This window comes from Sinocyclocheilus anshuiensis, unplaced genomic scaffold (assembly GCF_001515605.1).
Source record: "Sinocyclocheilus anshuiensis isolate Anshui unplaced genomic scaffold, SAMN03320099.WGS_v1.1 scaffold1239, whole genome shotgun sequence".
NCBI lineage: Eukaryota > Metazoa > Chordata > Actinopteri > Cypriniformes > Cyprinidae > Sinocyclocheilus > Sinocyclocheilus anshuiensis.
Genome location: NW_015540949.1, coordinates 748,495 through 769,316, shown reverse-complemented (window position 1 = coordinate 769,316; position 20,822 = coordinate 748,495). Strand labels below are relative to the sequence as shown.

The window sequence follows — 20,822 nt, the reverse complement described above, 5'->3', positions numbered from 1 at the left end:
TTTATTTAGCTACTTTTCAGTCCACCACATTCTATACCACTTAGTACTGTAAGCCTGAATGTTAAAGTGCAAATTAACACCTGACCACCCTTGTGGGTTTGCTACTGTTACAATTAAAAATCACAGAAAGGTAAAAACATTGGTATGATGTAAGCAAGACAGCTAAAATAAATAAAACTGATAATGGGTGAGTTAGATTTATAGTGTGCGAATAATCAAGCATTGACAATAATCAGTCGTATTGGCGACACCGAGGGGCCCCCAAATAAAATGTTGCTTAGGGCCCCATAAATGCTTGGGCCGGCCCTGCACATACATTAGAATACAGAAAAAAATTAAAACTGAACAATTACAGGGGAAAAATATGTCTTTATAAAAGAAATGTTTATTTGTATAATGTATTTATTGAATTGAACAGAAAGACATAAAGTATATTAAAAAGAGTGTATCACACAGCATTCTTTTCAAACTTTGTCATAGCTCACTAAATATTGCTGGACAGTAGCAGTTTGTTTCTAGCAGATGTGCTTACATCCAAAGTTGTATTACAATGGTTTCACTTTGCAGACATTTCCTGTTTTATCTTCCTCTTGTGTGTATGTATTGTGCTGTTGAGAGTATTTTGATCTTTGTTAGATTGCAGGACATTAAGAGTATAAAAGTGGCAGCAAAGAAGATGTTGACACAGGTTGTCCACTTCATTTATCAGACTCTGGTTGTGAGAGCTACACAGATGTTAAAGGAGATAGAGGTAAGTGCTCAATAGTCCTCATTTACTAAAGCATGCTGTACATGATTTTAATTTTTCAGTGGAAAGGTAAATGATGAATATTCTGCATATTTCACACAATTTCAGAATGTGTTTTCAATCTCCCATCATTACAGTACTTCAGTCTCTTTCATCATAGCCTGACAAAACTACAGTTTGACCAACAGAAAAATGCACACCTATTTATACTTTGCAGAATATGTAAGAATTACATGGTTACATGATTGGTTACACTCATCCAGGCAGATGATTTTCTAGACTACTTCATAATTTAGTTATAGCATACATTTGTACCAAATCCTTGTTAGATGTAGTTTTGACCTTCCTATTTCAGGGCAAAATACATCTAAACAGTGTACATTTAAATAGTGTTTGATTGTAAGGCCCTGTATGCGGAGGAGGTGGGGTGTTTGTTGGAGAGGAAGACATCTCTGAACAGGTTGGAAGGCTGTCAGGACTACATAGCAGCTTTTATTGACAAGATCCTATGCACAGAGGGCCACTGCCTCCTGACTTACACAAAAAGAGTAAGCTGTTCTATTTTTTGTTTATTCCTTATGTACCATAAATGATCTAAACCTTGTTCTTCACATTCATACTGATTATGTTAAGGCCCCCCCCCCCGACTTAGATTTGTTCAGGATAATATTAGCTCCATCATATGCTTTGAGGTGAGGTGCATTAATTTGTATTTAGTGCGGTCAATCAATTTAAAAAAAATTAATTAATTGCACATTTTTTTCTAAAATTAATCACGATTACATTAAAGTTTTTAAATATATTTTTATATTGCAATAATTTCACATTTAATCTTCAAGTTAATGTAGAAACAACATAAAGACAGTATATTTTTAATATTTGTTTAGTGGCATCATTTTTTATGGCTGAAGGTGAGTATCACTGATACCAATACTACTGATATCTCTAGGATATTGTTATTTTTTCCCTAATATTTAACCATTGACTATAGCCATTCAACATTACAGTATAATTGAGAACTATCAATTTGAACATTTGACTTAAAAAAAAATAACAGCTTCTAATTTAAGTGAACTGAAAACAATCTTAACATAAACCCATTATAATAAATGTCATGTTTACCTGTGCCCTTCAGCAAGTATGAAATATACAGAAATTGAATAAAGTTATCAACACTAAATTCAAAATTATATATAGATCAATGCTTAAAGCTACAAATGTTATTGATTTCCTCTTTTTTTTTCTTTTGTCCTTTGATTAACAGACATCACAGCATCTGGGTTATTAGGTTATTTGGCTGCTGTTACTTTAAGAGCTGCCGCTGCTGAACACGACACAGACCTGACACGCACGCTCGTAGTTTAATTCGTACTTTAATATGTAATGATACAGGCTACAGTACACGCCGCCGTATTTGTGCATGCAATTGAAGGGCATGCATTACGAGCACAGTATAATGGCTGACAGGACAGGAAAATTAATTTTTACTGACATATGGCCTGACAACATCTCATCTGATCGCAGTTCACAGTTGTTTTACTAAAGCTCCCTCATCACCTGTACCGTTTCCACGCTCGTTTGACTAGTGCCTGCCTGGCACTGAGGTGAAGTGGAGATTGTGTTTGAAAGTCTCCTGTTTGATGTGGTCGTAAAGACGTTCTACATCTAAATAAATGCAATTCTTGTCAAGAAAACAAGAGACAGAAGCAGCATTTGCAAGTGGGTGGCCAACCCTAGCTCCGCCCCTGCATTAACTACATTAAATATTTTTAATGCCATTAAACTGGAAAAATTAATTGCCTGCATTAATGCACTAGCAGACCTGCCAACCTGTACGCATTTTGCGTAGTGGCTACGCATTTTGACCTCAAGTATGCTGGTACGATTTGTCACACTAAACTACGCAAAAATCTGGTGACGCCTGTGTCCACGCGTGGTAAATGTAAATGTACTCAAATCAAGCAACAGAAGTGTACTGGAGTTTTAATTAAAGTGTACTGGAGTGTTTTAAGGGCATTTAAAAAAAAAATCTATTTCATGCGATGTCACTGTATTACTTTATTTGTGACTAAAACTGGCTGTCATTCAGATTCTGAGTGTTTGTTGAGCCCTCTGCTATATTTTTTGTGTCTCTAACTCAGATTGAGACCCAAGTGAAAAAGCTTCTGTCCCAGAAGGCATGCACCCCTGAGACCATGATTGAACTGCACATTCAGATTCAGAATGAACTCTGTCAGCACATCATGAAATGTGGTAAAAAAAAAACCTTCTGCTTTTTTTATTACAAAAATGTATTTACATTTTATTAAAAGAAATCTATAAATGTAACATCTTTTCCTTTCTTTATGCCCAGGATTTTTGAGGATTAGAAGGGTTCTTGTTCCATTCACCTCTCAGAGAACTGGTTCCACTCAGTTAGAGTCTGAGTCTGTGAAAAGCTCAAATCAAAATCCCTGTGCCTCCTCTCAGACTGTGCAAATGGACAAGGCCCTTCCTAGTCTGCCTCATCCATCTCAGCCCAGCCAGCCATCTCATTCTAACCAGGCCACAACCCGCTTTGCATGTAACAATGTTGCCTCTTCTCAACCGAATCAATCTGAACCTTCCTCTTCAGATCATCAAAGTTCATTTTCTTCTTCACCATCTGTCCAAGTCCAGTACCATGAAGTCATGTCTGAGCAAACCAAGCATGCTTACAGTCCCTCATTGAACTGTGTCCCATATTTTCCTCAGTCTGCTCCTAAAACTCACATGAATTCTTCTCTGTCTGTTTATTCTCAGCCTCGTCTTCCACTCACGAACCTCACAGCATCTCAAATAAACAATATCTCTGAGTCAGCCAAATGTAGGAAGGCCTATTGCCCTACCATGCAGGTCTCTCATACACGCATACTCACCCGCCCAATGCCAATTCCAGTCAACAACCAAACACCCGTAACAACTCATCCAATACCAGCCAACAACCAAACACCCCTACTAACTCATCAAATACCAGTCAATAACCAAACACTCGCACCGACTCATCCAATACCAGCCAACAACCAAACACCCCTACTAACTCATCAAATACCAGTCAATAACCAAACACTCGCACCGACTCATCCAATACCAGCCAACAACCAAACACCCGTACTAACTCATATAATGCCCATCAACAACCAAACACTCATACCAACTCATCCAGTGCCAGCCAACAACCAAACACCTGTAATAACTTATCCAATGCCAGTGAACAACCAAACTCCCCTACTAATTCATCAAATACTATAATGCCCATCAACAACCAAACACTCGTACCAACTCAACCAATACCAGCCAACAACCAAACACCTGTACTAACTCATCCAATACCAGCCAACAACCAAACACTCGTACCAACTCATCCAATACCAGCCAACAACCAAACACTCGTACCAACTCATCCAATGCCAGCCAACAACCAAACACCCCTACTAACTCATCAAATGCCAGTCAATAACCAAAAACAACCAATTTCAGTCAACAACCAAACACCCGTAACAACTCCTCAAATACCAGCCAACAACCAACCACCTGAACTAATTGAATCAATACCAGTCAACAACCAAATACCTGTATTAATTCAACCAATTCCAGTCAACAACCAAACACCCATACTAACCCCTCCAATACCAGCCAACAACCAAACACCCGTATTAATCCAACGAATACCAGCCAACAACCAATCAACCATACTTACTCATTCTATACCAACTTACAACCACGCACTCATACTGACCCATCCAGTACAAACCAATTTCCTGGGGCCCGGACTTTCTTTCTCTGTGCAACCCAGTATTCCCTTAACTGTCCTTTCAACAATAAACAAACTTTCTTTAAATTATGCTACTGCAGTCGCTAATGTCCTTCCTGTAAACCCAATGCCTTCTACTCCCATTGATGGCAACAACACCTTTCGGTGTAAGAGAGGCACCTACAATAGCCATAACCTCCCAGTCAAGGCCTTGGCTGATTCTGCCTGTGATCAGGATGCAGGTGTGAGCAGCACGAATTTCACTGATACGGACCATCTGGAGAGCAACTTGCCCACCTCCCTTGTGTTGGGGGCAGCTCCCAAAGAACCTTCACTAGATCCTGGCCGCTCCTCTGGCCCATCCAACATTCACCAGGACTCTCTCTCCACCACCACCACCACAGAGAAATGTTCAAGTCAAGCTCAAGACTGTCAGTCATCCAACAAGAACTACTCTGGACCAAAACACTGGAGCATTGGCATGCCGACAACTTTCCGTCAGCTTGTAGAGGCAACATGCATACCTGTCAGGTCAGACAATCTGAACACAACACCTCCAGTGGATTCAACACCTTGTAGCACATCAGAAGACCTTGATGGGGAGGTTGGTGAATGTTTGGTTTGATTCTTACAGATAGAGGTATGTCAGAGATCTGTGTTTCATTCAAAAGCTTTCTTTTCCTACCAGAGGATGACTCATGACAAGACTGTCCAAAGTACTTTTGACTACAGGGAGGCAAAAAAAGAAGACAAAGAATCTGCAGGTTATTTTCTTCTCAAAAGAGTTCTCAAAAGAATAGTGTTTGTTTTCCTCACTCATTTCTTTTTTTCCTGTCTTTTAGTCACCCTGGAACACTTCAGGAGACAAATCAAACAATGCAAGAGGTTGTCTCAAGATATATTCTTATTTAGTGTTGGTTCATATTGATCTTTGCTTCATAGTGGAATCTATAGTGTTTATTTGCATCCTTCCTGCATCGAAAGAATTATTAACCTTATTTATGTCTCAATTAATGTTTGTGATAACTATTAATAATATTATTAATAGTGTTAATAGTATTTACAGTACCGTCCTAAATTTTTTGAAAGAAGTCGCTTTGCTCACCACGGCTGTATTTATTTAATCAAAAATAAAGTGAAAACCATTGATATATTACAATTTAAAATGACCATTTTATTATTTTGTAAATCCTGTTTTAATATATTTTAAAATGTAATTTATTCCTGTAATTCTGCAGCCATTACTCCAGTCTTCAGTGTCACATGGTCCTTCAGAAATCATTCTGATATGCTGATTTGGTGCTCAAGAAACATATTTTTGTTAGCAATGTTGAAAACAGTGTGCTGCTCAGTGTTTATGTGAAAACCGTGATGCATACAAGTTCAAAAGTACAGCAGTTATTTCAAATATAAATATTTTATAACCTAATTATATGTCTTTACAATCACTTTTGATCAGTTAAATGTGTCCTTGCTCAATAAGGATTAGTTTCTTTAAAAAAAAAACATACCCCTAACCATTGAATGGTAGTGTATACATTTCTTTTTTCTTTTCTTATTGGTTTTTTTTTTTTTTTTTTTTTTTTGACTGGACACCAGTTTTCTGTTGAATAGGTCTCTACGTGTTTCTCTTGTGCGTCTGCCCATCTCTCTGCCTCCAAGTGGACAACCACTCCCAGAGTTCCACCTTACTGCAGATACCTCCACAGATCACATCTTCGTGCAGGAATCCCAGGGAGGACAGGTAAGGCAACACACACAGAGTACATATGACTGTTGTAAGCCATGTTAGCACCACAGCTATTCTCAACTGTGCCCTGCTCTTCCCCAGGTTAACCAGGTGTGGAGATGGTATGAAGATCCAATACCATATAGATCCTCTTCTTGCTCTGTATCCCAAGAAGATGGCGACAGCTCCCCGGCATCTGACGTAGAGTTCTGTGCCGTGTGTCTGTCTGCAGGAGCTGCACTTCTGTGTGCAAAATGTGGCTGTGCTTTCCACTCTGACTGTCACATCCCACCAGTTCTCACAAAACCTTGGTGAGACCATCAGAAACTGTCACACTGTACAATTCTTGATTTTTGAATAGTTTTGGAGTATTTATGGTTTATAAGATATTGGAGTTTGATAAGCTTGTGCATTTAAGAACAATATCGGTTTTCTTTGTCCTCTATTTGAGTCTTGGTGTATTTATTTTCTCTTGCAGTAAGGATTGGGTGTGTTTGCTATGTCAGGATGTAAATGAGACAGTCGTGTATGGCAGTGAGGAGATGAGGACGCCTAGTCTGAGTCTGCAAGATCAAAGAGTGAGACACCACCAGCCTGAAAGAATCTACATTCATAGTTACACTTTTTAAAAGGATATTTTAGAGGATTGTAGTTTAGCATGGTGTTATGCCACATCTTTTATTTCTTGTCCTAAAATGATATAAAGTCACACCAATGCAATGTCATCCATTCTGTTCAGAAGTGTGAGAAGCTTGTCCTTGGTCTCCTGTGTGATGAGAACAAGAGCCTGCTCTACAGCGCCACCAAGGTAAATGCACCGTGCATGTCACAGTCACACATACTGATGATATTCCAATTTTCCAATGATATTATTATTCCAGGCAGTTTATTGAATAGTTAATGACAAATAAGAATGTACAACATAAAGAGAAATTCGATTCTAGCTTGTGTTAAGTTTTTAGAAATATACTCTGTTGCTGTTTTAAAAAAAAAAAAAAAAAACACTTTTATACCATTTCAACAAAAGTTTAAATTGAATGACTTTAATGAAAAAGTGATGTGTGTAACTATCAATTAAAAACACATTTTCGTTACACATTGAATACATGCAAGTGTTTACATCTTAAGAATTGTCATTTTTTTTAGAAATTAATTTTAATGTACATTTTTAAATGTCACGATAGTTAAAGGGGTCATATGATGCGATTTCAATTTTTCTTTTCTCTTTGAAGTGTTACGGGGTCGTCACATGTGGTTGCCGCAAGCCCGCCGGACGCTCCTTCGTTCTCAAGCTCACCGGCCTCCGCTCACTCAAGCCTTCCGGCCGTTCCTCACTCTAGCCCTCCGGCCTCCGCTCACTCTAGGCCGCCGCCTCCGCTCACTCTAGGCCACCGTGTGTGACGCTGTGTTTCGTTGTGAAAGCAAAACTACTTTGTTTGGCCTTCCAAAAGAGGACACGACTAGAAATCAGTGGTTAAGTTGTATTTACAACACTGTTCCAGAACACTTCAACCCAAATATTCAGATGTGTGCAGCACATTTTATGGAGGACTGTTTCCTGATCCTGGTAGAGTAGACTACAATGCCGGCAGTTCTGACTCACAGTCTGTACGTTTTTTATGACACATTTCATTACACCAAATACACAAAATAATGTTCTTTTTAGCAACATCATATGACCCCTTTAATAATATATATGGATGTAAAAATATCAGATGTAATAATATAATTATTCATAATAATAACATACCATATGACATTTTACAGCCTTAACTAATTTTGCCATTTCATAGGCAAATTATCTGATAATATTAATGATACACAGTCATCATTAATATACCATCACAGTCAGTCTTCAGGGCTCCTGTTTGATTTCATTTCATTTTTCTGAATGCTTCTGCCTTTGTCACACCACATGATTTTGTTCTTTGCGTCAATAAATAGATCCAGATTAAAATGATCTTGTGAGTTATGCTTTATTTTTAAAGAATCACTCAAAAACAGCCGAATTTGATATAATACTCGGCCGACTCCTGGGGAAACGGAAGCCTCCTTATCGGACTGCTGCTGAACTGGTGTCAGATGTTTGGACTCTCTTTGACATCTTGTTGATGAACTCTGAGGCAAATCACTCATCACATTCATGTGTAATTTAACTGCTAAGCTTCTTCTTTGAAGGACTACAAATTCATACCTAATTATAATTTAATTGAATGCTCCATAATAATGACATGATATTTTTATTTCTATAGAGGACAAACATGGTTGTTAAACTTCAAAAATCTTTCCAGCAACAGCTGAATGAATCTTTTGGGAAGAGTCTCCATGCTTCTCTCTTGAAACAGTCCAGCAGCAAGGATCCAGAGACTGAACGAGAGAAGCACAGAAACACTTTGAAACGCATGAGAGAGTTTGTCATGGCAAACTCCGGTACAGCTGCAAAGAAATCCTGCACTGATGAAGGGAACGAGGGAGATGGCTGTGGAAACACTACAGCTGCTGAACACTGAAGTGCATCAGTCATTACTTGCTTTTGAAATTCGCAAAAATACTTCTGTATTCTCTTGTGAAGAGGGAACCAGATCACTTTCTGTTTATTGTAGTAGTTTGTTTATTTAGCTTTGCCTTTAAGTAAGATGTGTATTAAACAGATTATTTAATTCAAGCTCACAATTTCTTTCTGTGGTCACTTGATGCCTTGATCTGCCACGATCGATTTATGCGTGTGGGTTGCAAATTATTAGCATTATTGGATGTTATGTAGCTATGATGCCAGCAGAGGGCGCGAGGATCCTTTGGTCGCTTGACTTTCAGTGGCGCTTTTAAGGCAAGCATCAGCCTTATTTGTCTCGCCCCGCAGCAGTTGTGCTGCAATAATGAAATATGATGAAATGAAATAATGCAATATCACATTGAAATGGCTGATGTTTTTAATTTCACTCTTTGTTTAGGTTATAATTGTGGGAATTTAAATTTGAGTCTGAAGGACTGATTTAAGTCTAGATGGCCCATGGGCAAATAATATCCATGCATAAAAAGCGTTTAGCAAAAATAAACAATTAAAAAGGCTGTCTACCTATATATATATATATATATATATATATAAAAACGTAGGCCTATACATTCATGTAACAAAAACTTTTAAGCTGTCAGTTTAAATAAAAGTCAGTCTCTGGAATATAATGTCCTACGTTGCAGAAAACATACAAGTGTATCCTTATGATTTTGTTTTAAAAACGTTTTCAAATCTTTTGTTTTGCACGAATGCAAACCGCAAACAAAACAAGCTGGATTAATGGCTCTGTCGCGTTGGCAAATTTTTGAGGTCGGTATGAGTTGATTGTGGTCGAAAGAGGAAAAAAACGTTTGTTGTTGACGCAAATAACACGGGGCTGCTTGATAGGACCAGTTTTGGGCGGTTTACTTGTGCGAATAGGCGCACTGTTCTCTGATTGGTTTGAAGTCGACTTAATTCTATAAGCCCCCACCCACTGTTTTTATATATAATTGCAGTAGAATGTGAAGTTTACACTAAACACTCAAGACATTCACAGGGTCCACTAGGTGAAATGGTTGTTCTGGTCAAACCAAGTCCTCAGTTGGGCAGCAAAGCAATGGATGGAAATCAGCACAAAGTTGTGGCCAATGTTCTGCTGCTTGGAGCAGAAAATGTCGGGAAGTCAGATGAGCACAAAACTGAACTTGACTTTGAATGCAGAGAATTCTGTCATGTTTATATGGTTTATTTGTTAAGCTTGCAAATAATAATATGTTATATTTATTTGTTTGCAGCCCTCACTGTGCGATTTCTCACCAGAAGGTTCATCGGAGAATATGGGGATATCGGTACGTCAAATGAGATTTACTATAATACCATTCATAATAACATACAAGCTATATGTTGTTTATGAACGAGGAGTATTTATTAATTTCACTATGCTCTCTTTCAGAATCAATATACAGTCATATTGACAAAACAGATGGGCGAGAGATAGCCTTAAACATTTGGGACTCACTGTATCCACAGGTATGTGTATTTTGTTTGAAATATTTGTGCTTCAATATTAGAATGTATGAAGAGGCCAAATTGTGAGATTAAAATTCATTTATACAGTTTTTTTGCATCATGCTTTCCTGTTCAAGTTAATGTGATTTGACCCTCTAAATTCTGTCACCTCCAGAGCTGCGAAACAACTGAATCCATCAGTGACAAGCAGCTGCAGTGGGCAGACGGTGTGATCCTGGTCTACAGCATCTGTGATCGCTCCAGCTTTGAGGTGGTTCGGCAACAGGTGCAGCTCATCCGGCAGACTAGGAAGCTGCCTGCATCTGCCCCGATCATTATCGTGGGGAACAAGCGAGACCTGCTGCATCAGAGAGCCGCGTCGAGCGAGGAGGGCAGACTGTTCGCCCTCTCGGCAGACTGCGGCTTCTTCGAGATCTCAGCGGCTGAAACCTACCACGGTGTGCTGCTGGTTTTTCACGAAATCCTGGACCTCATCAAGGAGTCCAGAGCACTTAAAAAGGGGATGGTCGGAATCATGGGTATAGTCAGAAGCGTGTCCGCAGTGTTTGGAAAGAAACGCGAGTGAAGAACTGTCGAAGATGATGAGCAAGATGAAGATATGGGGCCCCTGGCAACCTAGCATCTAAATAGCTGAGAAGAGGACCCTGGCCGATGGGTTTTTGGGGCCAAAGGGAGTCACTTTCACCTTATTAACCTTCATGGATGGTGGAAGGAAAAAGAGTAAAAAGAGAGCATGTTAGAAGTTCCGAGTCCAGCTTTATGGTGAAGAAAAGTAGATGAAGTTTGTTACAGCAAGGTGATAAAAGATGTGCTGAAGATAAGTGATCCTGGGCTTTGATGCAAGTTGGTCACTGGGTATGTGTAGCAAAATGAACCAAGAGACAGCCCGGATCTGTCGTAGTCCTTTCCATTTTTCACAGAATGATTCTTCAGCTCTGAACAGATGATTTAGACAAATTCGAGTGAGCTTCTGCTTTGGATTACAGATGCCTGAAATGTAGAGATGGACTGAATTGTTCCATTATGAGTCTCCACTGACATTTAGATGTGAATTATTAAATGTGGGAATTGGGAGGAGACTATGTGTAGTAAAATGTAGATAGATATTTTATATATATATATTGTAATTTCCATAAGAATGTTTCCTGGCTAGTTTCTTTGAGGTTGGTGGTAGTATAAATATTACTCAAGTAAAGGCACGTTCACACCAAGGATGATAATTGTAACTATAAACCACAGTTATAGTGATAGTGACACATAGGAACAATTCAGAACAAATTTTTTTTTCCTGCCGATGAAATATAAAACTATTGACATCCAATCAGAATTAACATGACGTAAGCTTGAGCTTTTGTTGTCCTTTGGTGTGTATGACAACATAGTTACTGTTAAAGTTATCGTTATAATTCTTTCTTGGTGTGAACAGCCTTAAGAACTAAAGAGATGTCATTGACATATTATTGACCTGTATATACTTGAATCTTTCACTTTTGTATATAAACATGATGTCATTTAGTTGAAGACCTTTTTTGAGATGTTTTAATGCTTGTATCTAAACGAGGGATTTCAATAAAGTGAAAAAAAATGTAAAAGATGCCTTGATTATTTTGAACTATACTGTAAATCTACTGTATTTTATTAAACATTTAGATTGCATTTGACTGTTTTTAAAAATATCTTAATGACCCCAAAATTTTGAACCATAGTATAGTATTTGAATCTCTTATGGTTACCTAATTATTTAATCAAAAATACAGTAAAAACTGTAATATAGTGAAATATTCAAATTTAACAATTTTTACACAATTTATTCTATGCTCAAACAGCACTCAAAACAACAATCAGATTTTATCAAATGTTTTATTACATTTAAACTCAATATTACATTTGTTAAAAGAAAAAACACTACAAGATAAAGGCTGTTAGGATTTTAGCTATAAATGTCCACCAAGTCATTTAACACCAGTTAGTGACAGTACATGCCTGTCTATGTATAACACACTTCACTTTATGTTTTCCACTCGGTAATTACACATCCTTGATCTTGAAACATAAAACGCCCCATGAATAATCAAAGTAACATTAACAGTATCTTATCCTCTCCTCTCGATTGAACATCCGTGACCTCAGACTGCATGTCAAACCAATTCTATCAGTCATTGACAGTCTATAGATTAAAAACTGCTTATAATGTATAAGAACTAAGAAAGCTGAGGAATAGAAATAGTTTTATTTGGTTTAAACAAAATGCGTTACATGCTAACAATAATAACAGATAGAAAAAATGGTGCTCTTGTCATTTCTGCTCACTTGTTGAGTTGTTTCTTTGTCCTAACATCTAGAAACAGGCATTCAAAGCAAAAAAACACCACCTACCCAAACGGCACTTTGATTTCATTTTAAGTACAGTGCTTTATTTTAGCTGTTAAACCATCTGCACATACTGAATGCTAGGCTAATGATGTTATTTAATAATTAGTCACTGCACTGTCTCTTCCAACCAGATTTGTTTTTGTAGGTTTACCAGAGAAGCCACTGTATGGATTGTGGTTTGAAGGTATGTTTGCTGTACTATCCATAACAGCCTGTGAGCTGCAGCGATGTGTGTTTGAATGCTCTGATTACATTCAAATCTTATGTTTGAGAAGAGTGGAGCTTAATGTTCTGTGGTTTCCACCACAGGTATGACCTGATCTTCAGATGAAGGGCCAGAGCTCAGAAACTCGAACGCCCGTTGGCTCTGTGTAACTAACTGCATAATGGGAGCCAGCAGGACCTCGGTGGCTGAGGAATGGCGGCGGATCATATCGGTGGTGGGCACAGCCAGTGTGTCATGTTCTGGAGGGCCTGAGGGCTGGGAATCTAGCTTCAAACTGCCTTTGCGGCCATTTGCTGGAACTGGGGTGGGAGTTGGGGAGAGAGCTGGGCTTGATGGAAGCCCGCTGGCAGACCCTCGACGGGAGCGGGCGTAAAGGCTTCTGCGGCGACGTGGGCGACCGTCCATGGCCTTGAGGAAGAGGCTGTTTGCAGAGGCACGGCTGGAGGGACTCTCAGGAAGTTCATCTGGAACTGGATTGTTTGTTGCATGGAGATCAGAAACCTGTTTTACCTGAGATAAGAGAGGAACAGTTATAACCCAAGTCTCTGGTACTTTGATTATTTTGAATATTTTATGCAGCAATTTAATTTAAACCAGACTCATTGGGAAAACGTGGCTGTTCCGACATTTCACGAAAATGTATATTATTTCTTGAATATTTCACAACACTTTCAAAGGGAAAAGTCCAGTGAGTGGCGTTTTCTAAATCCAAATTTTCGAAACTTTGAATCTTTTTTTAATCATTTATTTAAAACCAGTGATTCAGAGCACGTATCAAACCTGCCAAAGTCATGTGATTTCAGTGAACAAGGCTTTGGAACATTATAACTGTTTCATAATGTTTAGAAATTTCAATGGTTCAGTCTCTATGAACATATGAACTAGTGCCTATATGGATTTCCCCTGATCTTGGATCAGTTTTATAAATTTGTAGACATTTTCAAGAGTTGTTGTTAGTCTCTTATTTTAATTACAGATTTGCAGTTGGTTTGTAAAAGGTGTTTCTATGCATGTTTAAATCGAGCTTTCGTTGCATTTACACCATACTGACGGCATTGAGTGCTTCAAAACAGTGAATCATTCTGTGAAGCAACTGGTTTAACTGATTCAAAGCTTCGAAAATCTTTGCTTCTCACTAGTAACACCTACCCTAAATGATTTTAAACCATTCAAGCACAAGAAGACACGAAAGAGAACTCAATTCGGTACCTGTGCTGAGGTCTCTTTTGCAACAGACAAACAAACACAAAAGTCAAAATGCCCATTTTGGCGAGTACCTTTGTATGCACAGTCTTAAATAATACTTGAATGTAAACAGCTGGGATAAAATCTGATGTGTGTCAGATCTGTACATTTGGTCTTAAAGTCACATGAGCTTAATATACCTGCTGCTATCTCGTGCCATTTATTATGGTTTATGTTTGATAAATAACAAAAGAAAATAAGAAAAATCACTCTGCTCAAATCTGCTCTTGACTGAATAACTCCTTTACCTTTAATAAGGACTAATTCTATATTAAATTTATACATTATAGTATTTCATCCCTAAATACTGATCTCAAGCACTGTGTATTTCATTTGTGAAAACATAAAATTGCAAATTTGCATAAAATATGCAGTGACTGTAATTTTGTTAATTTGTTCTTAACTGACCATTTACTTTAATGTACATTTTAATACAAGTTTATGTAGACTATTGTTCTTTTTTTAGGGAATTATATATATTGCTTAAGATACTTAAGATATGTAACTGAAATAAATTCTTTGCATATAATTTGCTGAGAAATTATGTTCTTTGTCTTGTTTTAATTTTGATAATCCATTACATATTAAAATGGTATGTTGTCACTGAAATGAAAATTGACTATTACCCCACATTCTGTTTTGGTCCCCCCCACCTGCCAGACCAGATTTTTTAAATTAAAATGCATTTTGCTAATCTCAGAAAATAGAACTGTTTACAGACAAAAAGTTGACATATTGCCAGTTTGGTTGGATTCTAGAATGTTCTTTTTCACTAGAACATGTACTTGTATGTCTTGTTAAGATAAATTGTGCATTAGAACAGGTTCTAGAGTGTTGTTCTTGTATGTGTGTGTGTGTGTGTGTGCGTGCATACATGCTCTCACCAGGTCATAGAGCGGGATGGTGTTGATGAGCAGCTGTATGAGAATCTGTCCCAGTTCCAGTAGGTCGTTCATGATAGTGCGTACCTGGGTAGGCAGAGCCAGTATCTGCTGTACAGGGGGCAAAACCTTCAGTGCCTGTATACCTGATGTGAGCTGAGCCACGAGAAAAGAACGCAGCTCCTCCACGCGATACACCTGAGTCGTGTAAAATGACAGAAGCAGCTGCAGCAGGGACTCCACCATCGCCATCAACTGCGTTAGACCCACCTGAGCATGACAAATGACAGACGATACCCAATCAGGAAATTAGTGACAATGGTAGACTTGAAAATGACACCATTAGGCATTAATTAAAAAGAGAATGTGACAATATGCAGAACTTTAATTAAGCCACGTTTTTATTGCTGAACCTAGTGGCCTGGAAATGGGGCCTAACAGTTTGATCAAGTGGCAGTAATGACTCTATTCACATTTTTTGGGCATACACTCTGCTCTGTGCAAATAAATCAACAAACAGTAGAAACTGCAATTGCTGTGAAAACTGGCATTGTCAGCCGCAGTTGGGGTCAATTAAACCTCTCATTATCAGACTAACAAGAGACAGTACTACATACTTTTAGACCTGCTATCCTAAATACTATAATCTCTCTTCTGCTCACCATGTCCTGCTTTGTCCATTTTTTTTTTGTCTCATTTAATTTGGCCTTATTTAATTCTTCCCATGGTCAAAAACCAGATTCACTTAGTGATTTTCTATTTTAAAAATATAAAAAGAAATACTTATAGTTTAGTACTTTTATGGAATTGAATTTTATGGAATATTTTGAGTGATTTTGAATTTTTCTTGGTCACTTTCATGCACTGACTCGTATTTTCCATTCATTTTTTTCCACAAAGCTTATTTATGAAGAAAGGAGAAAGAATCTGCTGACAAAACATTGAGTTGAAAGTGAATGAAGTGTCAAGTAAATCAGTTTTGTTCACAATGAGGTTTTTGAGACCAGTTTTTTTTTTTTTTTCTACAGCTTGATAAAACCATGACCAGCAGTTGACAAAATGGACAGAAAATACTTTTCTGGTGTCTATTAGTAAATGTGTGGGCACACTCATTTTAAAAAGGATGATTCGACTTGTTTCCTTGGAAGAATCGATTGAGTAAATAATTCAATGACTCACTGATTCAGATATTCACTTGTTGCCACCTATTTGGATAAAAATATCTATTTCCATCCAAAGCTGTGAATTTAATTTGTGTGCAAAATTGGATATCGCATAAAACGTTTGCAAATAAAGCACCGTTTCCATCCAACGAGTCAAAGAGAACAAAATAGTCACTTCCTGATAAAATGACACTAATCACTAAGAAAAGCAGGAGAAGCAACTAAATATAATAATTTTCATTTATAATAAATCACTTGCGCCTCAGTGCAAGCAGACGAAATACAATAAATACGGTCATTGCTTTTGGAGGTGTATGCCTGCTGTTTGGGAAAGCAGCCATGCAAGACAGTTCTAGGAGGCAATTATACAGAAATACTTTGATGACAGACTTTGGCTCAGGCATTGCAGAATGATCAAAACAACATTTGAGATGCTGTGCAACGAGATCGGTCTGCTGGTCAAGTTATCCCATCCCATTGTGCAAAGTCACGAGTTTTTTTATGCGCATGGAGGAATTTATTTGGCAAATGCGTTTCCATCTCCCGTTATTCACATTCAATCTTTTCCCCACAAGTCAAAAACCACCTCAAGAAAGCATACAAAGTTTTTTGTGAATTAAGGGATTTTTTTAAAAATTTTGGCATTTCCATGTTTCCATGTTCTCGTTTCTTATGCGATACTTCAAAATCTGCATAAAAACAGGGTGATGGAAGCTAATGTAACCTGCAGAAAGGGCCACTGAATGAACCAATGATCCCAATGAACCCAATAAAATCGCAAACAAAAGCTTCAAATCAGTGGGTTTAATCAATACCACTAGAGAATAATTTACAGTCATTTGTGCGGAATTTGCTTATCACATTAAAATAATAATCAAACAAACAATTTTGAACCAGATGTAAATACAAATAAACTACACGTAAGTTGATTTGAAGAATAAAAAGATTTTGAACTGGGGAACTGTGTTGAAGTCTGGTTCATGATCAAGGCTTTTCCACACAGTCCATACCACAAGCAGCCAGCCTCTCACGTGGAGCTTCATCTGCCACCAGACAACATGAGTGTGAGTACACAGAGCAAAAGAACAGGGCCAGTCTGGCAGACACAGGCACAAACAGTCCTGATTTGGCAGTAGGACCCTCCTACTATTGTTGGTTCATTTAGGTAAAGGAGAAAGTGGGTCAGCCAAATTGGAAGGTCCCCACTGTGATCTCAGTTCCCATTGTCATCGGGCCCTCACCTCGCCACCGGTCCACAGCACAGCCCGTGACCAACACGTGAATTACTGTAGGGCATTATGCTGCCAAGTCTCACTGCAGTATGTATCTCTGACAGCTCAGCATCACTCATGGTAGAACACAATCTGTCACTCACATTTCTGCACTCCAGGCCCACTGGGGTGTCTTTAGAGTTTGTTAATTAAACTCTTTTGAAAACAGTGCACTGGGGCTTTCATGTTCTCAGCCCCAATTACTTTCCACCCTACTGCTGGGAAAGCACTAAAGGACCCTGTACAGACAATAGTCCACCTTGGCCCTTTGATCCTCAGCACACAAACTTGTCTACCCATACAAAACAGAGAGATCTGCATGGATAGACAAGTCTGAGCCTGTCTGTCTGATAGAGGCCATGTGTCTAACAGGTCAGTTGAGGTAGGGTCTATCTGGACACGAGAACAACATTTTCCCATCAGTCTAACCATGCAGAACTGAGGGGTACTCTATGCTTCACTGATGGTATTGGGTAGATTCCTGGGCACAGAGCTAAAATGGAAAAATAATAATGCTGTGTAATGATTTTTGGTAACACTTTAGTATAGGGACCAATTCTCACTATATGAACTAATTGCTTATTAGCATGCCTATTATCAACATATTGGCTGTTTATTAGTACTTGTAAAGCACATATTCTGCATGACCATATTCTACATCCCTAAACCTAACCCATTCCTAAACTTAACTACTTTATTAATAAGCAGCAAATTAGCAGTTTATTGAGGCAAAAGTCATAGTTAATGGTTTGTTGATAGTGAGAATTGGACCTTAAAATAAAGAGTGACCTGATTATTATTCTAGAGTTAATAACTGAGGATATATACTTGGTTTCTTCATTATATATATATATATATATATATATATATATATACACATTATAATTGATTTATAATTGATTATAATTTTATTATTTGTTGATAAAAATTTAAATATCTATCTATTATATCTATTATATTTTTTGTATATAATATAAGTATATTATAATAAATTGTAACATATTCCCGTGATGGCAAAGCTCAATTATCAGCAGCCATTACTCCAGTCTTCAGTGTCATATGATCCTTCAGAAACTATTCTAATATGATGAGTTGGTATTCAAGAAACATGTTCTATTATTAACAATGTTGACAACAGCTATGCTACTTAATCATTTTGTGGAAACTGAGATACATCTTTTTTAGGATTAGGAATGTTAAAAAACAGCATTTACTTGAATATGCAAACTTTTTGTAACAATTTAACAAATATCAATTTAAAGCCTTGCTGAATAAAAGTATTAAAGGGGTCATATGATGCTATTTTAAAGATCATTTATTTTGTGTATTTGGTGTGCTGTTCTGTTGTAAATAAATCTTAACCAATGATTCCTCATTGCATCTATTTTTGGAAGGCCAAATAAAGTGCTTTTGCTTTCGCACAGAAACACACAGCATCTCCCTGATATGGCTGCATCAACACTACTGCGGTTCCTGAAACCACGCCTTCTTTCTTTGCGTGCACATTTGGGCGGCATTACGCAAATATTTCCACATCGTGACGTAGACATGTGGGGGCGTGTTTGAATGAGGCGTTTTAGCCCGGTCTGGATCAGCCTTCTCTTTTAGATAGAATAAATCCTTTTGTGGGAGACTTTGAGCTTTGTAACTCTGCAGATCTTATACATGCACAAATAGCTACATAACACACTAAAGAAAAGGAAATATAGAAATCGCATCATATGACCCCTTTAATTTCTTTAAAATAAAAATCTTAGTGACCTCAAACCTTTAAGCAGTAGTATATATATGTTGTCATATATAAATGCTGGCAAACAGTACAGTTGTCTAAGGGAAGAGGGCTTGATTCTCCTGAAAGCATGTTTGTTCTCCAACTCATATTTTTTTATCCTGTAACTGAGTGTTATCTGTGTGTGTGCGCGGGTGGGTTAGTGGGTGTTTAAGTCACATGCAGCAACAGCCAAACGGCACGTGGCACTAGATCCCACTGGGCTTCCAGCTCAATCATGACCATCTTCTCTCTAAACAAGCAACCCGACTTCTTGATATCAGCATTGATTTCTGAGAAACAAAATATCGCCTTCCTTTTACGCAGAAACGTTTCATAATTTATTTTTATTGCCATTTTGAGTCACTAAAGGATTAATATGCTAGACTATCAGATGCTAAAGTCTCTATTTAGCTTGAACGTTAACTTTAATATGAAGAAGTGTACAAATGAGTGACTATGACAAAATCAGAGGAGATAAATATACTCCACTTCTAAGTGACTAGAAACATAAATGTAAAATAATATTGTATGAATAAATTCTGTTATCAATTAGGCATGTTATCACTTTGGCATGGTACGGATTAGTGTGAAAAAGATCATACATATTATGTTTTCAGCTCAGTAATACAGCTTGAACTTTTCTCTCCCCTTCCCCATGTCCTTCTTTGCCTGAATGTCTTGTCTCAGGGGTCTTGATTTGGAACAAGTAATTGCTATGATTTTATTCTATGTGGGTGAGTCTGCAGACAGGAAGCCCTGAGGGTGGCAGGGCACAGTGAATGACTGCAGTATGGTACTGCAGCACGTAGACTGTCTATTTTAACTTCAGACTCAAAGAAGAGGGGATAAGCTATGGTTTGAGGAGGCACTCCTTGCTGATATCATCTTGTCAGTGTATATGTTTGAGTCACTCACTCAGACATGTCTGCATCTATATTTATTTTGTGATTTAATCTTAACATACCACTCTCCATTACTGACTCGTGAATCACATCCTCGTTATCCTGGGTCTCCTTCAGTGTTATTTTAGTATAATTGAGATATTGTTATAGTTTTTATTTTATAGTTTATTTAAATATTATAGTGATCATTTTTATTATTCATTTGAATTAATTTGTATTTTTATATTTTCTGTTTTAATTTTAATCAAAGTAATTTAGTTTTTGTTTTTTGTTTTTTTCATGTTTTTCAATATGAATATATAGTTTTATAATTATTTTATTTAAGTTTTAGTTACTTTAATACATCAAGTTAAACTAAACTTTACTTTATTTCAGTTAACCTTTTTTACTTCAAGTAACATGGTTTTAAGTTTTAGTTAACTATAATAAACCTAATTTATCAACAGTGCATACGCACAAATGTGTGCATGATGAGTGCGTAAGAACAGTTTCACGCAAAGTGTGGGATCTACCAATTTGTACTTATAGGCAGGAATGTGTGTAAATATAAGGACAAAATATAGAACCATTTCTACGCATTGTTCATAAATGAGGCCCCTGGTCTCTTTTGAAGGGCCCAAGTCTTTTTTTCTCTCTCTCTACATGTTGGAAAGTCAAATAAAACCATTTATAAGCTATTAAAATATAAATCCCTATTGACCCCCCGCCCCCCTC

At 37.5% G+C, this 20,822-nt stretch overlaps 3 protein-coding genes across 3 annotated transcripts in view; 2 read left to right on the top strand and 1 right to left on the bottom strand.

The window, feature by feature from the left end:
- The window catches only part of trim33l (tripartite motif containing 33, like), an 18,403-nt gene extending 9,493 nt beyond the window's left edge, over positions 1-8,910 (top strand). Inside the window, exons 6-18 of the mRNA XM_016488039.1 lie at positions 637-751; positions 1,153-1,296; positions 2,890-3,001; positions 3,102-3,907; positions 4,033-5,124; positions 5,209-5,284; positions 5,363-5,405; positions 6,135-6,264; positions 6,352-6,560; positions 6,728-6,827; positions 6,989-7,057; positions 8,238-8,396; positions 8,502-8,910. Coding sequence (XP_016343525.1) covers positions 637-751; positions 1,153-1,296; positions 2,890-3,001; positions 3,102-3,907; positions 4,033-5,124; positions 5,209-5,284; positions 5,363-5,405; positions 6,135-6,264; positions 6,352-6,560; positions 6,728-6,827; positions 6,989-7,057; positions 8,238-8,396; positions 8,502-8,759 — 3,313 coding nt within the window. The 3' untranslated portion in view covers positions 8,760-8,910. The remainder of the gene's footprint in view (positions 1-636; positions 752-1,152; positions 1,297-2,889; positions 3,002-3,101; positions 3,908-4,032; positions 5,125-5,208; positions 5,285-5,362; positions 5,406-6,134; positions 6,265-6,351; positions 6,561-6,727; positions 6,828-6,988; positions 7,058-8,237; positions 8,397-8,501) is intronic.
- A 542-nt stretch (positions 8,911-9,452) lies between these two features.
- On the top strand, positions 9,453-11,856 carry LOC107689872 (ras-related and estrogen-regulated growth inhibitor-like protein). Its single transcript, XM_016488044.1, has 4 exons — positions 9,453-9,933; positions 10,042-10,095; positions 10,200-10,276; positions 10,431-11,856. The coding sequence occupies exons 1-4, from the start codon at positions 9,819-9,821 to the stop codon at positions 10,839-10,841; spliced, it is 657 nt and encodes a 218-aa protein (XP_016343530.1). The 5' UTR covers positions 9,453-9,818; the 3' UTR covers positions 10,842-11,856.
- A 349-nt stretch (positions 11,857-12,205) lies between these two features.
- The window catches only part of plin6 (perilipin 6), a 15,356-nt gene continuing 6,739 nt past the window's right edge, over positions 12,206-20,822 (bottom strand). The window contains exons 7-8 of the mRNA XM_016488040.1: positions 15,005-15,271; positions 12,206-13,385 (exon numbers count right to left, since the gene is read on the bottom strand). Coding sequence (XP_016343526.1) covers positions 12,933-13,385; positions 15,005-15,271 — 720 coding nt within the window. The 3' untranslated portion in view covers positions 12,206-12,932. The remainder of the gene's footprint in view (positions 13,386-15,004; positions 15,272-20,822) is intronic.

Coding starts and splice junctions, on each gene's coding strand:
- LOC107689872 (XM_016488044.1), top strand. CDS start 9,819: ATGGTTGTTCTGGTCAAACCAAGTCCTCAGTTGGGCAGCAAAGCAATG. Junction 9,934..10,041: donor AGAAAATGTCGGGAAGTCAG/ATGAGCACAAAA, acceptor ATTTGTTTGCAG/CCCTCACTGTGCGATTTCTC. Junction 10,096..10,199: donor CGGAGAATATGGGGATATCG/GTACGTCAAATG, acceptor GCTCTCTTTCAG/AATCAATATACAGTCATATT.